Source organism: Pseudorca crassidens, chromosome 1 (assembly GCF_039906515.1).
Source record: "Pseudorca crassidens isolate mPseCra1 chromosome 1, mPseCra1.hap1, whole genome shotgun sequence".
NCBI classification, from domain to species: domain Eukaryota; kingdom Metazoa; phylum Chordata; class Mammalia; order Artiodactyla; family Delphinidae; genus Pseudorca; species Pseudorca crassidens.
The window spans coordinates 131,986,335-132,001,885 of NC_090296.1; the positions used below are offsets into that span (position 1 = coordinate 131,986,335).

At 48.7% G+C, this 15,551-nt stretch overlaps 1 protein-coding gene across 6 annotated transcripts in view; it reads left to right on the top strand.

Annotated features, from left to right (window-relative positions):
• Positions 1 to 15,270, top strand: part of ADAMTS17 (ADAM metallopeptidase with thrombospondin type 1 motif 17) — a 361,254-nt gene extending 345,984 nt beyond the window's left edge. For 5 of the 6 annotated variants that reach the window (XM_067755884.1, XM_067755887.1, XM_067755886.1 and 2 more), the window contains 2 exons: positions 1,134 to 9,333; positions 13,929 to 15,270. In XM_067755884.1, coding sequence (XP_067611985.1) covers positions 1,134 to 1,300 — 167 coding nt within the window. In that variant the 3' untranslated portion in view covers positions 1,301 to 9,333; positions 13,929 to 15,270. The remainder of the gene's footprint in view (positions 1 to 1,133; positions 9,334 to 13,928) is intronic. The other variant, XM_067755885.1, reaches the window with a different exon arrangement.
• The last annotated feature ends 281 nt before the right edge of the window (positions 15,271 to 15,551 follow it).

Consider the following 15,551-nt stretch of genomic DNA (forward strand, 5'->3'; position numbering starts at 1 on the left):
ACTGGCAGTGGGAGTTCTATAAGCCAAAAAGCCCCCTCCTTGGGGCTTATTTGAGTTCTGGAGAGGCTAACGTGTCAGTTTTGTAGAGGATCTGAGGTTTCAGAGATGGAATTTCATCCTTGTCATGAAAAAGATGTTTGTTTACTGTGGTCTCAAACACTTGAGCCCCTCTGCCAACAAATGAGGAACACAGGAGAATGTTCCTCAAGTGTTTTGGGATTCCTGTGCATGAAGGAGGCAAAGGGAGGTGCATCCTTCAGGAAATGAAGGATCTGGGGGTGTCATTCATGAAATCTTGGTGATGTGTGCATGGAATGTTCCTCAAGCTAATGCTTGAGAAGAAAACAGAGGTGTTGACAGGTTGGAGTCTTTAATTCAGCAGAGAGCTTTTGTGTGAGCAGCTTGGACCCGAGTGTTCCAAACCCAGCCCTTTACCAGGCCACATCCCCGGCCAGTGGTGGCACAAAAGGAAGAATATCTAGCACTGATCTGATGATTCTATTGAAAAGAGTTTCTGCTTTTCCAATTAGAAACTCCTAGGGAACTTTTTCCCCACCCAGTGCCCCTTTCCCTAATGCTAGAATGCCACCAACATGAAGGGAATTTCCAAGCAGCTTCACTGGGGGGGTCTTTGAGCTTGCAGAGGTGTACACCAGGCTTTTGCATGCCCTCAGGCTGGACCATCTCTCTGCACTACCAAGAGCCTGAAGGAGATTCAGACCACCTGCCTGTGCTGTGACCTTGTGCTTTTGTGGGCCCTTTGATATCTACTGCCCTGTGCCATTCTGTTTTATCAATGCCAACAGATAACGTTCTCCGCCACAAAATAACAGTATACACCACTTAGCTCAGAAGTGGGGGGGGGGGGCAGTGCCCTTGCCTTGAGGAGGCAGCCAGACCACTGAACTCTGCCAAGTGGTCAGGTTGGACCCAGAGTGTGTCCCTTGTATAAGAAAGCCACATCCACAGTGGCCCTGGCAGGGGCATGGTTTCCCCGGTCTGTGCAAGGCTCCAGTGTACACATGGGTAAGGGCAACCCCGACTATGTCAGACTACAGGCCATCTGTGTACACATGATGACGTCCCCAGGCCACCCATAACCTCTGGGCTTTCTCTCTCCACTGTCCCCCTAGCTGCTCTGACCTACAAATGCACACGGGACCAGTGGACAGTGTATTGCAGGGTCATCCGAGAAAAGAACCTCTGCCAGGACATGCGGTGGTACCAGCGCTGCTGCCAGACATGCAGGGACTTCTATGCGAACAAGATGCGCCAGCCACTGCCGCCACCAAGTTTATGACAGGCGGCCAGTGGTCCCACGATGCTCTGACATGAGGTCTGAGTCCTGACGACATGGCTAGTTGAAAGCCCACCCACCTGAGAGCACACCAGTCCTGCGGCTGGGACCCCCAAAGCACACCACGGCTCACCCAGGAGGCTGTCCCAAGAACCCAATTGCTTAGAACCTGAGAGTGGACTTGACGTTTGCTTAGTGCTTTTATACTTAATATATTGTTAACAGCCACTGGATGGCTTTCTACGGTAAGGAAAAAATAGGCATGAGTCACAAAATAGCTGTAATTTCTAAGGTTCCACGTACCTCAAAGGGAACACCTCTGACAGAAATCGTCAAGAGAAACGTCACAGGCGCCCCTGTCTTGGCTTTCCTCTGACGTTTGAATTCCCAGTGCTTGGTGTATCGGGGGAGGGGGAGGATATCCAAAAACGGAGACGTTTTACTTTAAAGCAGGCTTTATTCTGAAAGCCCGTGACACCCTGGATGGAAGGAGTCTTCTCTGGAGAGGCCAGGCTGCTGGAGCCCCCTTGACACCACAAACACCAGCACGTGGCCCCTCCACCCTGTCAAGGAACGTGCTCTCTAGATCACGGCTTTTCCTTGGAGGTCTTGTGCCTGAGAGTCTGAGTCTGTGTGAATTAAAAAGGACGCTAGGGCTGTGTAGTTCTGCATACCACCTATGTGGGGGAGAATATTCCAGAAGGGCTTGGGTTTGGGGACGTATCTAGTTTTCAGATCTCTGTTGTCCCCCACACAGGGAAACAGAAGAGCCTCTCTTCAAGGTGCTGTGAGAGGAGGCACGTGCTAATTTTGGCCTTGGGATTGCTTCCTGGCATAGAGGTGAGCTCAGGGCAGCTTTGGGAGGGGTGGAGGGGCTCCCCCTCTGCTTCTGGGGACCTCTGTTCTAGCCAGTACTTCATAAAGCTTTGCACCTTAGAGATGGCTTCCCATTAACCTTGGCCATCTATCTGAAGTTGATTCTTCTTAGAACCTCTGAAGACTCAGGCTCAGGCCTGGCGCTTCACCCTGGCACGGGGCAGGTTTCCTCCAGGACTGCTCAGCCTAGTGCCAGGATGGGTGGAGGAGTGGCCCGTGGCCAGGATGGCCACATACCCACCCAGCCTTCCCGTGGCCCAGACCTTGCAATGTTCGTCATTGTCATGCTGTCGTTGTTGACCCGTCTTAGTGGGGCAAGAATGACACTCAGAAAATCCGGAAGAAGGTATTTGCCTCCTACAGACACCTCACCCCTCAAAACAGAACTGTGCCCTCTCTGGAGCCCAGGGAGATGAAAAGAGTGTCCTCTGTGAAAGCACAGAAGATGGTAGGACCCTGCCCGCCCGGGAGCTGGGAGGAGGGGACCAGACATGCTGGGAGGTCTGGTCTGCTGACCAACTCGGTGGGCCTTTGATGGGTGCTTATATTCAAGGACTTTATCATGAGAAACCCACCCTCTCCTCCCTTATTTCAGAGGGGATCTTACTTAGGCTAATCTCCATGGGATCATCTCCAAGTGCTTCTTGATTTACTGGTGCTGTGTTTATGTATCTGTGTTTGAGTTTTTGATGTCACAACTTTAGAGTCAGCTTAAATCAGAAAGAAAAAGAAACACTCTGCTACCCAAGCCCGTCTTATGGGCTGTGTTTTGGTTTGTGATTTTTTACTGCCCCAGAGGCAGAGAAGTGGTAGGGATGACAGGGAATCTATTCAGTTCCACTTGAATCTGTGAGAAGTATTGAGAAAACTCCTTAGATGTTCTGTGGAAAGACCCCAGAGGGTACCAGGCTGGGGCAGCCCACCTGCAAGGTAACCTCCAGCGGCTGCCCAGGGCCTGTGCAGAACGCTGTCCTCCCTGCTCTGGCTTGGCCGCGAGCAGACTCCCCAGGCCCCTCAAAGTCTTGGGGAGCTAGGGCTCAGTTTTCCCCCAGCCCCAAATGGGCTGTACTTTACCACAGATGAACAGAAAGCTCTCAGCCTCGGGGGCTGAGGAGCAGAGTCGGGGCAGCAAGCTAAGGAAGCCGGGGCAGGCTTGCTTACTGTCTGCATGGGAACCATGGGCCCACCTGAGCTGGGCAAGCATATGCACATGCCCAGAGGCAAGCCCTTTGCCTGGTGCCTCTGAATCTCCCCCCTGGCCACCTTGACGGTATCAACTGGACGCCCCTGGCAAGGGCCCCACACCCTCAGAATGCAAATGACTGATTCAGTTATTGTTAAACACCCCTTTGGTTCCCCAAAGTTTGGGTCTTTCTGAGCTCTTTTAGCTCATGCTGGCACTGTCACTCTGAAATTCACCAGCCCGCCTTCTGTTCCCTTCACAAGCAATGATCAATTTCAGTGAAGCCATTATAGCACTCTTGCTCCACTTTGTACAGAAGACAATGAAACCCTGTCATTACAACAGTGATGTTTCTTTATGGTTAACAATACCCTGTACTGTCACTCAAGTACTGTACCTTTTGGTTGCACAAATGTGTTACTAACTACAGAGTCTCACAATCTTATGGTGCTATTTTCGTTGGTGCAGATGAAACCCTCTCAGTTGACCATGGCTTGATATTATCAGAACACAGGGAAAGATCCTCAATGGCAGTAATATCATTGCTTTGTTCTCTTTTCTTCATTTCAGAGTCAAATGTATATATTTTCCATTAGCTAACTTACATTACGTACTGTACCCATGGTATTTTTGTTTTACTTTTTGGTGCTGGTTTGAAAGAAAAGAAAAAAAAAAAGAACAGAAGACAAACATTGGACACCACTGTAAATGAAAAATTAAGCATTTCATTGGAAGTGAGTTGAATATGTTTAATAAAATGTTCTTCCATAACAATTTTAAGCTGTCTGTGAAGTAAAAGATAAAAACCAGTTCTCGAGGGCTGACAGGGAGGCTGTGTCCTTTCCTTCTGCAGTGGTCACACCACTTGCCTAGGACTTGGCTGCAGGAACTGTAGCCTGCCGACCACAGCTGTGGACAGTGTCAAAGGTCACTGGTAAATGCAGTGCTGGCGGGTGGCTGCATCTCCCCAAGTGAGTGCTAACAAATCATTCAGTCCTGGGTCTCATCCCTGTGTGGTTGCAAAACCCTGGGTGGGGACATGAAAGTGTGACAGCTGTACAGTGAGTCTGTGAGTCTGATACAGAGCAGCTACCTCACTGGTGGAGCTGCCCAGGCTCCATGGGGGTGCAGTGACCCCTCTGCAGGGGGCCTCTGTCATGCCAGAATGGGTACCTGCTCTCTACAACCTTGCCTCTTCAAGCTTTAGACCCCACCCCAATCCTGCTGGGAGCCCAACAGCTTCCCCACTCCTGCAGGTGTGAGCCAGACCTGGCCCTTCCTACCTCCCAGTCTGGGGACACAGCAAGGGCACCACACCATCATAATGAGGACCACTGCAGCCATTTGGACCCCATCTGGACCTGACATGGAGCAGGGATGTCACAGCTCCTGCTCTTGGAGGGGGTTGTCTCCTCCCAGTGTCAAGGGGAAAGGGCTCCCCACCCAAGAACTTGGAGGTTCATTAGATGGAGCGCCTCTTTTTAATGTTGGAGCAACACCCAGAAATTTCACAAAATAAAGACCATTTGTTTAATCGACGACTAGCTGCCCATGGCCCCCTGGTTACCAAGAAACCTGTAGTTTGTGTTAATTCCCAAGAACCATCAGCCACCTGCCTCTGGGACCCATTAGAACCCTTTCCTCGCTCTGAGAGTTCTGATCTCTCTTCTGGGTTAACTTCTAACAGCCCTGATGCTATGTGATTTCTTTATAAGCTGCTTAGATTCCAGTTTGTTAGACGAAATTGACAAGCAATCAATCAGCAAGTGCTGAGTGAGCTTCTATTAGGAGCCAAGCACTTCCTGGAGCCACCGAGAACACAAATGGACACAAGACCTGCTCTGGAGCCCACAGCCCCTCAGACAAGCCTGGAGTCCTGGACAACAGAGAATGAGTGAGAGCTGCAGGAACTCCAAAAAAGAAAGGTCAGGACTTCCCCTGTGGGTCTGTTGATTGCCGTCTGGATACAGGCTAGGAGGCTCGGCATTGGAATCCTTTACAGTGACGCTCGCCCTCTGCAAAGGCTTTTGGCAAAAGCCCCTGTGTTTGTACTTCTACACAAATCTGCCTGCATCTATGTCCTCCTTCTCTGTCTGACAACTGACCCCATCCTCATGGAAGGCCAGCCCTCACACCTTTAATTCATCCCCCATTACTTCTCTACACTCTGTCTCTATCTCCAAACTTTCATTAACTCTCCAGACCTCTCCCCTGGCTTTTGCCCCCTGCACTGCACTGACACTGTTCTTGACAGGTCACCAGTGACCTTCTGGGTATCATTTGCAGACATTTTAGGGTCCTATTCTCCACCTCTCAGCAGCCCTCTCCCTTGGGACATCCTCTTCTCCTGACTTCTCCTCCTCCTTCCTAGCTCCCCTTCCTCTGGCAGCTCTCTAGATGACAGAGCGCTCCAGAGCTAAGCCCTACACTCCCTTCTCTCTATATACTTTCTCAAGTATATAGGCTTGAGAAAGTATACTCAAGCTCAAGGCTTGAGTCTGGCTCATGGCTTGAGCCAGACTCAAGGCTTTTAAAACCAGGTGCATTCTGGTATCTCCAAAATTAACCTCTTCTGTCCTGGCCTCTCTCTCGACCTCCATATTCATACATGACCTCTCCATATGCACAGTCAATCCCATGGGAAGCCCTGGGACTGGGACAGCCCTTCAGAGTCATTCCAGATCAGAGATTCAGTGGGGATGGCTCACCTCTCCTCCATGTGGGATCATCTGGGGTGGCTCCAAGGACAAGTAGAGGCTGGGATTATCAGAAGACTCACACACTTGCATATCTGGCAGCTGATACCAGCCTTTAGAACTTCAGCTAGGACTTGCAGAACACCTACAAGTGGCATCGCCAAGGGGCTGCTTAGCAACCCTGAAGTATGATGGCAGAGTTTCAGCGGCAAACACCCTGAGAGAGAGAGATGGGGACACTCATGAGAACCGTGTCACCTCACATGACAACTCAAAAGTTACACAGCGTCACTTCCACCATCCTTACAAAGGCCCACTCAAGTTCAAGAGGAGGGGACAAAGAGTCAGCCTCTTACCGAGAGAATGGAAACGTTCTGGATGAGCAGGTGAGATGGGAAAAATTGTCGTGGTCATTTGGGGTAAGATTCACACACCCCCATATGCAAAATACACTCACCCCTCTCCCATCCTACCCCCAAAGTCTCATCCTATTTCAGCATTATGTTCAGACTCAAAGTCCAGGGTTTCATCATCTAAGTCAAGTGCAGGTGTGTGCAGACGGGCTTCCTCCCGTGGATCCTCAGATACAGCTTCCTGAGCAGTTTCTCTCAATCGGAAGATCAGTGAACTCAAAAGAGACATTATCTCCACCCAGTTCCCAACACCGAAGAGAAAATGGTGGGACAGCATGGGAGCACCGCTGTCAACACTCCCTACTTAAAAAGGAGGGGAAGCACATTGCAGTCCCTTTCCGTAACAGTTCTGAAGTCCAGCCTGGTGCACGTGGTCAGTCCCATTAGGCTCAGCCCTGCTGCCTGGGAATGATTCTCCCTGGGCTGCCTCCAGACCCAAAGAGGCTTGCTGATTGTTGTAAGCCACTCTTAATGGAAAGGGAAGCAAGATTCAATCAAATGCCCTTTCCTTTGGAGAGGATATCCTGATATGCCCCAGACCACTGGACTCCTAAAAAACTTCACTGATGTAATGTTTCCTTGATTCATCCTGGGGCTTATCTCCCACGCTTTAGAGTGCAGATACTGTACTAAGGCCTCTTCTTCCTCGCCTGGTCTGATTAACTGAATGCCATGGACACAGCGGGTCAATGCAGATTCTGTGGAGGGTGTGTACAGTCCAGGCCCTTTGGGGCTACACTGTAACAGAGTGGGAGAGTTAACATAGCCCTGGGGAAGACTGAGCATAAGTGGGTACTGGTGTCTGTCACACATGAATGTGAACTGGGTCTCCTTTCTAAAGGGATGGAAAAGAAAATACTCGCCAGCTCAACAGTCATACATCTTGTGTCTGAACATTGTTAATCTGGCACAGCAGTGCGTTTGGGGCTAATTATTGGTTATGATTGTGCTAGTCCACTGTCATGTGACAGGACCCAATCTAAATTCTGTAGGGGCCAGACTGATGACTTACAAGGGGATATAATGGGGTCTTTAAGTGTTTCACTAAAATACTCCATTCTCACCGGGTTACAACATTGCTGTTGATTTACTATCCTGCCTGGGGAGAGGGAGGCAGTTTCACAGTATAACGTGTGTCTTCCTATGACAGTTCTCTATCCCACTGGCCAAGGACCAGGTTTCATCCATTCCAAGTGTACATTCAGGGACAGGGGAAATAATCACTGGTTGACCGCAAGGGCCCACTGGGTCCACTGTGAACCAAACATGAATCAGGACTCCATTTATTACATGAACTCCACCCCCCTTCACTCTTAAAGAAGGACCAGGATAACACTCTGGGACCTCAGCAACAATATCAACTTGGATCCTGTGTGCAGCAGGTAAATTGATTAATGATTAATCATTCTCAGCATTTTTATTATCTTTCTCCAGTGCATCCATAACACTCAGCAACAGCCATTGAATTTCTTTACCTTATAATTTCTATTTCCCTGTTTCTTTCAAATGACTGAGATACTGCACTACCAGTGAAAGTTTTAACCATTACCCTTTTTGGATGCCAGGGGCATGGGGTCCTTGTAGCTGGCAGGTGACGCAGGTCTAAAATCCTATAGGATTTTAGATTCCTAGGATTTCTGATTCCTAGGACTATTCCTGGTACCAGCTGTCTTAGTTTGCATTCTTGGGAACCCAAACTAAGATGTGTGGAGATGTCTGGGCAGAAGGTTCATTGGGAGGTGCCCTCAGGAACACTGATGGAGTGAGAGAAGCAGGCTGGGCACGAATGTAGAATGGCTACATTCGTAACAGGGGCTCAAATGATCCCATAGGGAACTTTGGAGCTGGAATGCTCTTTCAAAGTTGAGGCAAGGCCTTGGAGTATCATTGTCTGCGAGCTGCTCTGGAAAAGGGGTGTAATCTCGAGAGTCAGTTCCCTTATATTGAGAGTGAGGTTGGGGATAGGCTCAGCCGTGAGTCAGCCAATGCTGCTGGCAGCTGGGGGCATGAGGGCCGTAAGGGGCATCAGCGTGACACACCGCAGCATCCACTGCATGCCTCAGACCTAGATTTTGCAACACAAAATTCCCAATCTCCTCCCTCTCACACACTCTTTTTACTCCGGAGGCTTCCCCATCTCAGTAAAGGGCACCAGTATCCACTAATGTCTGACATCAAAACCTCAAAGTCATCCTGTTTCCTCAGTTTTGCTCTCCACCCAGTCCAATGCAACCACAAATACCATTTGTTCTGCCTCCAAATTAAGTCTCTGATCTGTCTGCTTCTTCCTGTCTCACTGGCCACCACTGTGTGCTAAGTCACAAACCTCACCCCAGGACTCCACAAAAGCTTCCCAGCGACCTCCCTCCCTCCTGACTCTCTCCACACCCTAGTCAGAGTAAGATTTCAGAAACATAAATCATGGCCTTCCCCACTTAAAACCTTTCATTTGCCCCTGGAGTTTTCTCATCTCAAGCCCTGTGTGATCCGGCTCCTGCTGTCCTCTCCCACCCCACACACTCCGCTTTCTGTCCAAATCCTCCACCCTTGTCCCCACCCTTGGGCCTTTGCAGGTGTCTTTCCCTTTCTTTGCAATGTTGCCACCTGCCCCCAGTTCTTCCCATGGCTGGTTATCTGCATCCTTTGTGTCACAGCTGAAATGTTATTCCTTAGACAGATGTTCCCTCCCGGGCCCAGCAGCCATCTTTTCTCCCTCCTCAATACTTGTCATAACCTATCACTATTTTGTTAACTTTTTAACTTACATATTGTCTGTTTTCCCATTTAGAAAGCGAACTCCACCAGGGAGAAAACAGGTCCCTCTTGGGTATGGCTGGATCCCTGGTTCCCAGCACATGCATGTCCCAAGTGAGTATGCTTATCCATTGTTGGTTACAACTTATCTTGTTTCTTTTCAGATAAGTTCACGATTGTACCAGAAGATGTTTATACTGGATAAGAAAAGTGCACTCTAAATTCAATGATTCTTTTGCATATGGCTTAAATGATACAAATATTTGGGCAACTAGCTGTAAGTCAATGAGAACAAGATGTTGGCTATTTTTCAAATTCTCCCCCTTGTCAACCACCCCTTGCCAACAGAGACAGGTATTTTCAGGTGGTTTCCATGGTGATCTAGAAGCTGTTTTCTCTCCTTTTCATTTTATCTTTTGAAGAGGAGAGTGACAGATCAGGAGGCCAAGAAAGTCCCTGGTTTGCTGAGGATTTTGTAAAGCTTGTTGTGGCACCACCATCTGGTGTTTCTGGAATTAAAGTTTAACCACAGGGTTTATGGACTTATCAGGACAAATCCCTGTGCCTGGCTGGGTTCTAGTGTGACAGAAATGCTCGCTGTGGGATTCCCGTGATCAGGACCCCTCTTACCACCCACCCCCCATGCACTATGAAATTGTCATCCCCTTGGCTTTGAAGCCCTTCTCAGAAAAACAACCCCTTTCAGATCCTGAGCAGCTTCAGCATTGTAGGGTATAGCATTCAAAAATGACCAAGAAATTAGAAGGTTTTCCTCTTGGAATTTCTTATAACACTGGGATTTCCCTTGGAAAAGACTAGATACTCAGGTCTGAGGAATCCATCCCACTGTAAGAAAAATGTAAATGACCCAGTTAATCAAAGGATCCCTTGGTAGACAGGGCCCAGTCGAGCCAAAGCAAAACTCTTTTCTGGCAGAGCTATGAGAAGGACCAGCACACTACCAGGGCTGCCTGGGGACCTGCCCAGTTTCTGATATTTATCTACTACAGTCCAGTGCACAGAACTTATGCACACAGACGTGGAGGTCAGCTTACATGAGGCTCAGGGAAAATGGGCATGTCCCTCCAGTTTCCAACAGGCTCCTTCCTACTTCTTCCATAATCTGTCTCTCCTTCTCTCTCTCTCTTATTCATGCTTTCCACCTTGCTATCTCACTTTCTGTCTCCTTCTTGGGCTAGTATTTATTTATTCTCTTTCTCCCTCCCTATATCCATCTCTCCTCTTCTCTTCCATCCCTTTCCACTGCCTGCATTTTTTCCCCACTCTCTCCAATTTCAGATGATTTTCTACTTCTGACTTTGGACCTAGTGTCCATGTAGGAACTTCCACCAAGGGCCCACTCATAGGTCCCCAAGGAATGACGAGCTCCTCTAGGGGCTGAATTTCCACTGAGCCTTTAGATGATGAAGTACCCTTTAAAAATTCACTCTCAAACCACTCGCCCAGGATCCTTGCAAACTAACTGCTCTTTAGAGGTTTTAGACGTCTCTGGGGTCTCACTTCCAGCTTAATTCTGTGTGTGCCAGTCACACATTCAGCAATCCTTTGGCTAATGATGTCTCTCCAGCTATTGGCTTTCTTATCACTGAGGTTAGTTTTAATGTGCCAGTTGATAGTTATAAAACAGCATTCTGGAAGTTCCATCCAAGGATTGCTATGTATTAACACATCATTAAAATAGTATATTGCAAAGTCAACATACGATTGTAATTGTTGACCTATCAAATACTGAAAGATTTGGAAACCTCGCTGGAAGCCAAATGCCGTGTTATTAAACTGGAATACGGTAAAGGGAAGAGAGCCTGTTGCAAGTGTTGCAACAGAGCTGGTTTGATGTGTTAATGGTTTTTGCCAATATTGTTTTTTACAAAATAAGTATGTAATTTATCCACACATGTTACATTATGATATATTCCATTTTTATTCTATATACACCTAATGGACATCCACACACACATATAATGCATGCATGTGAAGTGTGACCACAGGGTATCTTGGGACAATCTGTTGTGGCCTATATCATGGCCTGAGAGAAATTCAGCAGCATCTCTGCATCCACATCACTCAGTTAGGACAGAGGACCCCAAGGCAGCTGCAACACCCATCTGAATATATAAGTTATGGTATATAAAATTTATTCATATCATGACTCATATTAAACAATCATTTTACAACATAAGCCCATAAATTTTTATTGAGCAGTGTGGTCTATGCAGGGTGGAGGGAAAGATGAATGATGCACAGTCCCCTGTCCTCAGAGAATCATAACAATATGTCGTTGTACCTTCTTTTGGCAAATAGAGGCTTTGCCCAAATGTGGAAAAATATCTAAGTCGGTTCAAAACTATTAGGGCTGTTGGCTCTGAATTCAGGGTAAACAAACCTCTGCCCAAGGAGAAATCAGATCCTCTGTCTTTCAGATGGGTCTAACTCAGCAAAGCCAAGTTCTCAAAATTGGAGTGCCTCCCTCATAAGCTCCCTCAAAAGCATGCTGTGACTCTGACATTGCATTGACCACACTTCATAATGACGTCACCTGGGCTTCCCAAGCATATGAGGGGCCAAACGATATTGAATAGTCCTGGGTGGTTTTCTCTGTCCAGACCAAGTTCCCTGGCCATGGTGATGGATATCTGTCCACAAACAGCCAGTCGCAGCTATGAGCTGGACTCTCACACGGCTATTTTAGGATTTTCAAAGAGATAAATCAAAGAGTAACATACATTTTAAAGAAACAGTAAGTCATGAGCAAAATCAAGTAGATAAGAAAAAAAACAACAAGAAAACTCAGAACTGACAAGCAAAGTCAAAAATGAAAATGAAAAACTCAAAACACTGGATAAACTCTGGAGATAAAGAATCAAAGAGAGGATTCATCATTGGAAGGTCGGGTTGAAGAATTTTAGCCAAAAAGCAGTACAGAGAAACAAAGGAATTTTTTAAATGAAACTTTTGAAAGCTAAGAGTGAAATACGTTGAAAGGTATCCACTTTTGTCTAATAGGGGCTCCAGAGACAAGAACAGAAGAAATAGCAGAGGAGCCATATTTGAAAAGATAATAGCTGAAAATGTCCAAGAATTGAAGAAAGACATGAGTCCTTATACCAAAAGACATCACAAATAGTGAACAGAATAGAAAGAAATCCACACCTCACACATAGTAGTGAAACTGCAGAAACCAAGGATGAAGAGGAAATCTTAGAAGCAACCAAACAAAAAAGAGAGATAACCGCAAAGGAACAACAGTTACCTGACAGCAGATGCTGGGAGGGGATGGAGCCATATCTCTAAAGGGCTGAGAGCAGCCAGGGTGACTTCACTGTTGTTCAGTCCTCCACTAGGGTCCCATGGGACACACGGTGGGAAACGAATGCCATCCTTCTCCAGAGTCTCCAATAATTGACAGGGGTCCATCTTCATGTTCCTGGCCCCCCCATCCATCCATTCATACAAAAGCCAGAAACCTGAGAATCAGCCCAGAGACAGAACATCCCCAAGGCCTGTCACTTTCTGTCTTTAAAACTCTCTTTAGTCTGTCCCTCTTCCCCACCCCCACGGGGGTACTGTTCTGCTTCAGGCCCATGGCAGCAGCCTCCAGCCACCACACCAATACTAAAGTGACCTTTGGAAGACCACTGTCTAATAAGGGCTCCCTTTATTGCTTCCCTGCTCAAAGCCCATCCCTGGCTCAGCTTCATAGCAGCCTGGTCCCTCTGTTCCCCCTCCTGCACCCTGCCTGGGCCTGTCTGTGGACCCCCAACTGTCCAAGCCAGGAGTCTGCAAACTACGGCCCACCAGCCAATTCCTTCCCACCGCCTGTTGTTATAAATAAAGTTTACTTGGAACAAGCCACGCCCACCTGTTTGTGTACCTCTTGCGGTTGCTTGTGTGCAGCAGACAGAGCCCAGTAGGAGGACTGGACGGTCTGCAAAGCCTAAAATACATAACGTGCGACTCTTCACAGAAAATATCTGCCAGCCCCACTCTAAGCGCTCTGAAATATCCAGCTTTTCCACAGGCTGTCCCCTCAACCTGAACTGCCTCTCCTCTGTCTGCCCATTTGCGCGGCCCCGTGCCCTTGTCCCCCGTGTGGCCGCTCTGCGTTGGCCGCTGTGCTCGGATCCCAGCATTCCATCCGGTGGCCACATCATCTCCCCATGAGGCCGCGAGCTGCTGCGGGTTTGGTTCTGGGCCTCCCTGGGCTCAGCTCCCGGCCCAGGGGGACACTGGGTGGGCAAGAACCCACTGGCAGAGGAGAGAGAGCATGAGAGAGAGGACAGTCATTCCAGGGACGGGCTGCTGGCATCTGTCACTGTGGCACTGTGAGCTCAGCGTTCAGGAAGGTACTGGGCCTGTGTCTCCGTCACACCAGGTGGGTCTCTGGTCACTTCCACTGGCTGAAACACTCGGGCACTCCAGGCTCCTGGGTCAGCAATGGTGCCTCCTTTTCTCTGTCCTGTTCTTAATGACACAGTGGGAAATGTGTCTGAGCTTGGACTATGAGGGTCACCAGTCCAAGAGTGGCTCCTGAGATAACAGTTTTACCCCCCAGTAATACCTCATCCCTGCAGACTCCAGTGGAGGCAGCTTCCTGTAGACCTTTAACTGAGATGGGACAGGGTTAAAGATGGTTAAAGAAAGCAAGCCTTGTTCCCTCACAGATGCTGCCTATTTCCGTTCTCTTGCAGCCTATTTGGACGTGCCCTCTGCCCAGCCCCTGGCTGTGGGTTGGTGCCCAGCGATGCCACACCACTGCTTTCAGCACGAGCTTCTAGGTAACGCTAGGTACAATACTTACAATTATCCTGACTCCTAAGAATCTCATGCGATATATTTTTACCTCCACATAAGTTGATCTTTTCGTGAGGCATAATAATTCTAGGCAGGGGCACAACTTCTCACCTGTGCCCTTGAATGCTGCCCCCCACCCCTCTGCCCACACACACTCCTGCCCTGTGTGCCCTCCTTATGGCCCTCCCGGCACCACAACCAGCCCTTCCTCTTTCCAGTCTCTCAAAGGCCACAGCCTGGCAGGTGCTGGGCAAGGTTGGGGCGTGGCCCCAGGTCCCCCCATTCAAGGCACAGCTGGGGAGTGACTTGAGGACTGTGCCTGTCCGTGAAGGATGTCCAGGCTACCAGAGCTGAGGTGCAGTGCCAGAGAGCCGTGTGCTTCAGTGTGAGACGTGTATTATCCATGTCTTTTCTGTTTTCTGGTGCTTTGACATCTGGGGTCTTGCTGAGCCTGGAGGGCCTGCCCCTCCCAGGGCTGGCCAATTCCTAGACTAGTCTGAGAGCGTGCTCCTCACGTGCCAACCAACCTGTCCAGAGCCCACACCCCCAGCCACCTCCTCTATCAGGCTCTCACACTCAGGGCCACTCTCCACCTGCCCTAAAACGCAGGGCCAGGTACTAGAAAACTAGGGACAGCCCTTAGACACTCCCAGCTGATATTATTTTAACCAGGGAATCCTAAGCCTGCTTACCCTGCCTCCCCTGTTCCTTCCTACAGAAACCACAATAAAGGGTTTTGCCAAAAAAAAAAAAAAAAAAAGGCTTATCCCTTATCTGCCCCCCACACCCTCTGCCTCCTGACCAGCCCTGGTGCTTCCCATGTAGCCCTGAGTGGCATAGCCTGCTCCCTCCTCTTGTGACTTTGTGAGTCACAAACTATCTTGTCATTGGCAATCATCTAATCTGTCAACCTTGCTGTACCTCACGAATTCTGGGAATACACTGTATTTTACAACAGGCCATGAAGAGGAAAGTGGTCCTGACTCTTGGGAGGATGAAGACAGGACTCACAGGTGGACACTCAGGGCCTGTTTGCCTGGTTCCATGGAAGGGAAGTAGAAGGGTCAAGGGCTTGTGTCTAAGCAGGTGGTCAACAGCCACCTCCTGCCCTGCCACGCTCAGCCCACCCGGTCTCAGCTGACCCATGGCCTGCACTTCCTTCTTGGTGTGAGAAATGCACCTGAGCCGTGGTGGCTCTCCTTTGAAAGAGAAAATACTAATAAATAATACCAAAATATTTATTCTATCTCATTATCATGCAAGCTTCCTGGTGTTTTGAACCTTCTGTCTCCCACCCTGGACTCCAGCCACCTGTAAGCCACAATGCACTTCTCAGAATTCAAAACCGCCCCCCAGAGGCCTGAAGGAATTCTGGCTGCTGGGTCTAGGTCTAGAGATAGATTTTTGGGTGAAAGCACCTCAAAATGAAGTCCTATTAGCTTTGAGTAATAAAGAGACACCCAGGGCATCCATCACTCTACAGACAGAGTGGATGCAACCACCTTCACCAGCAGGGATGC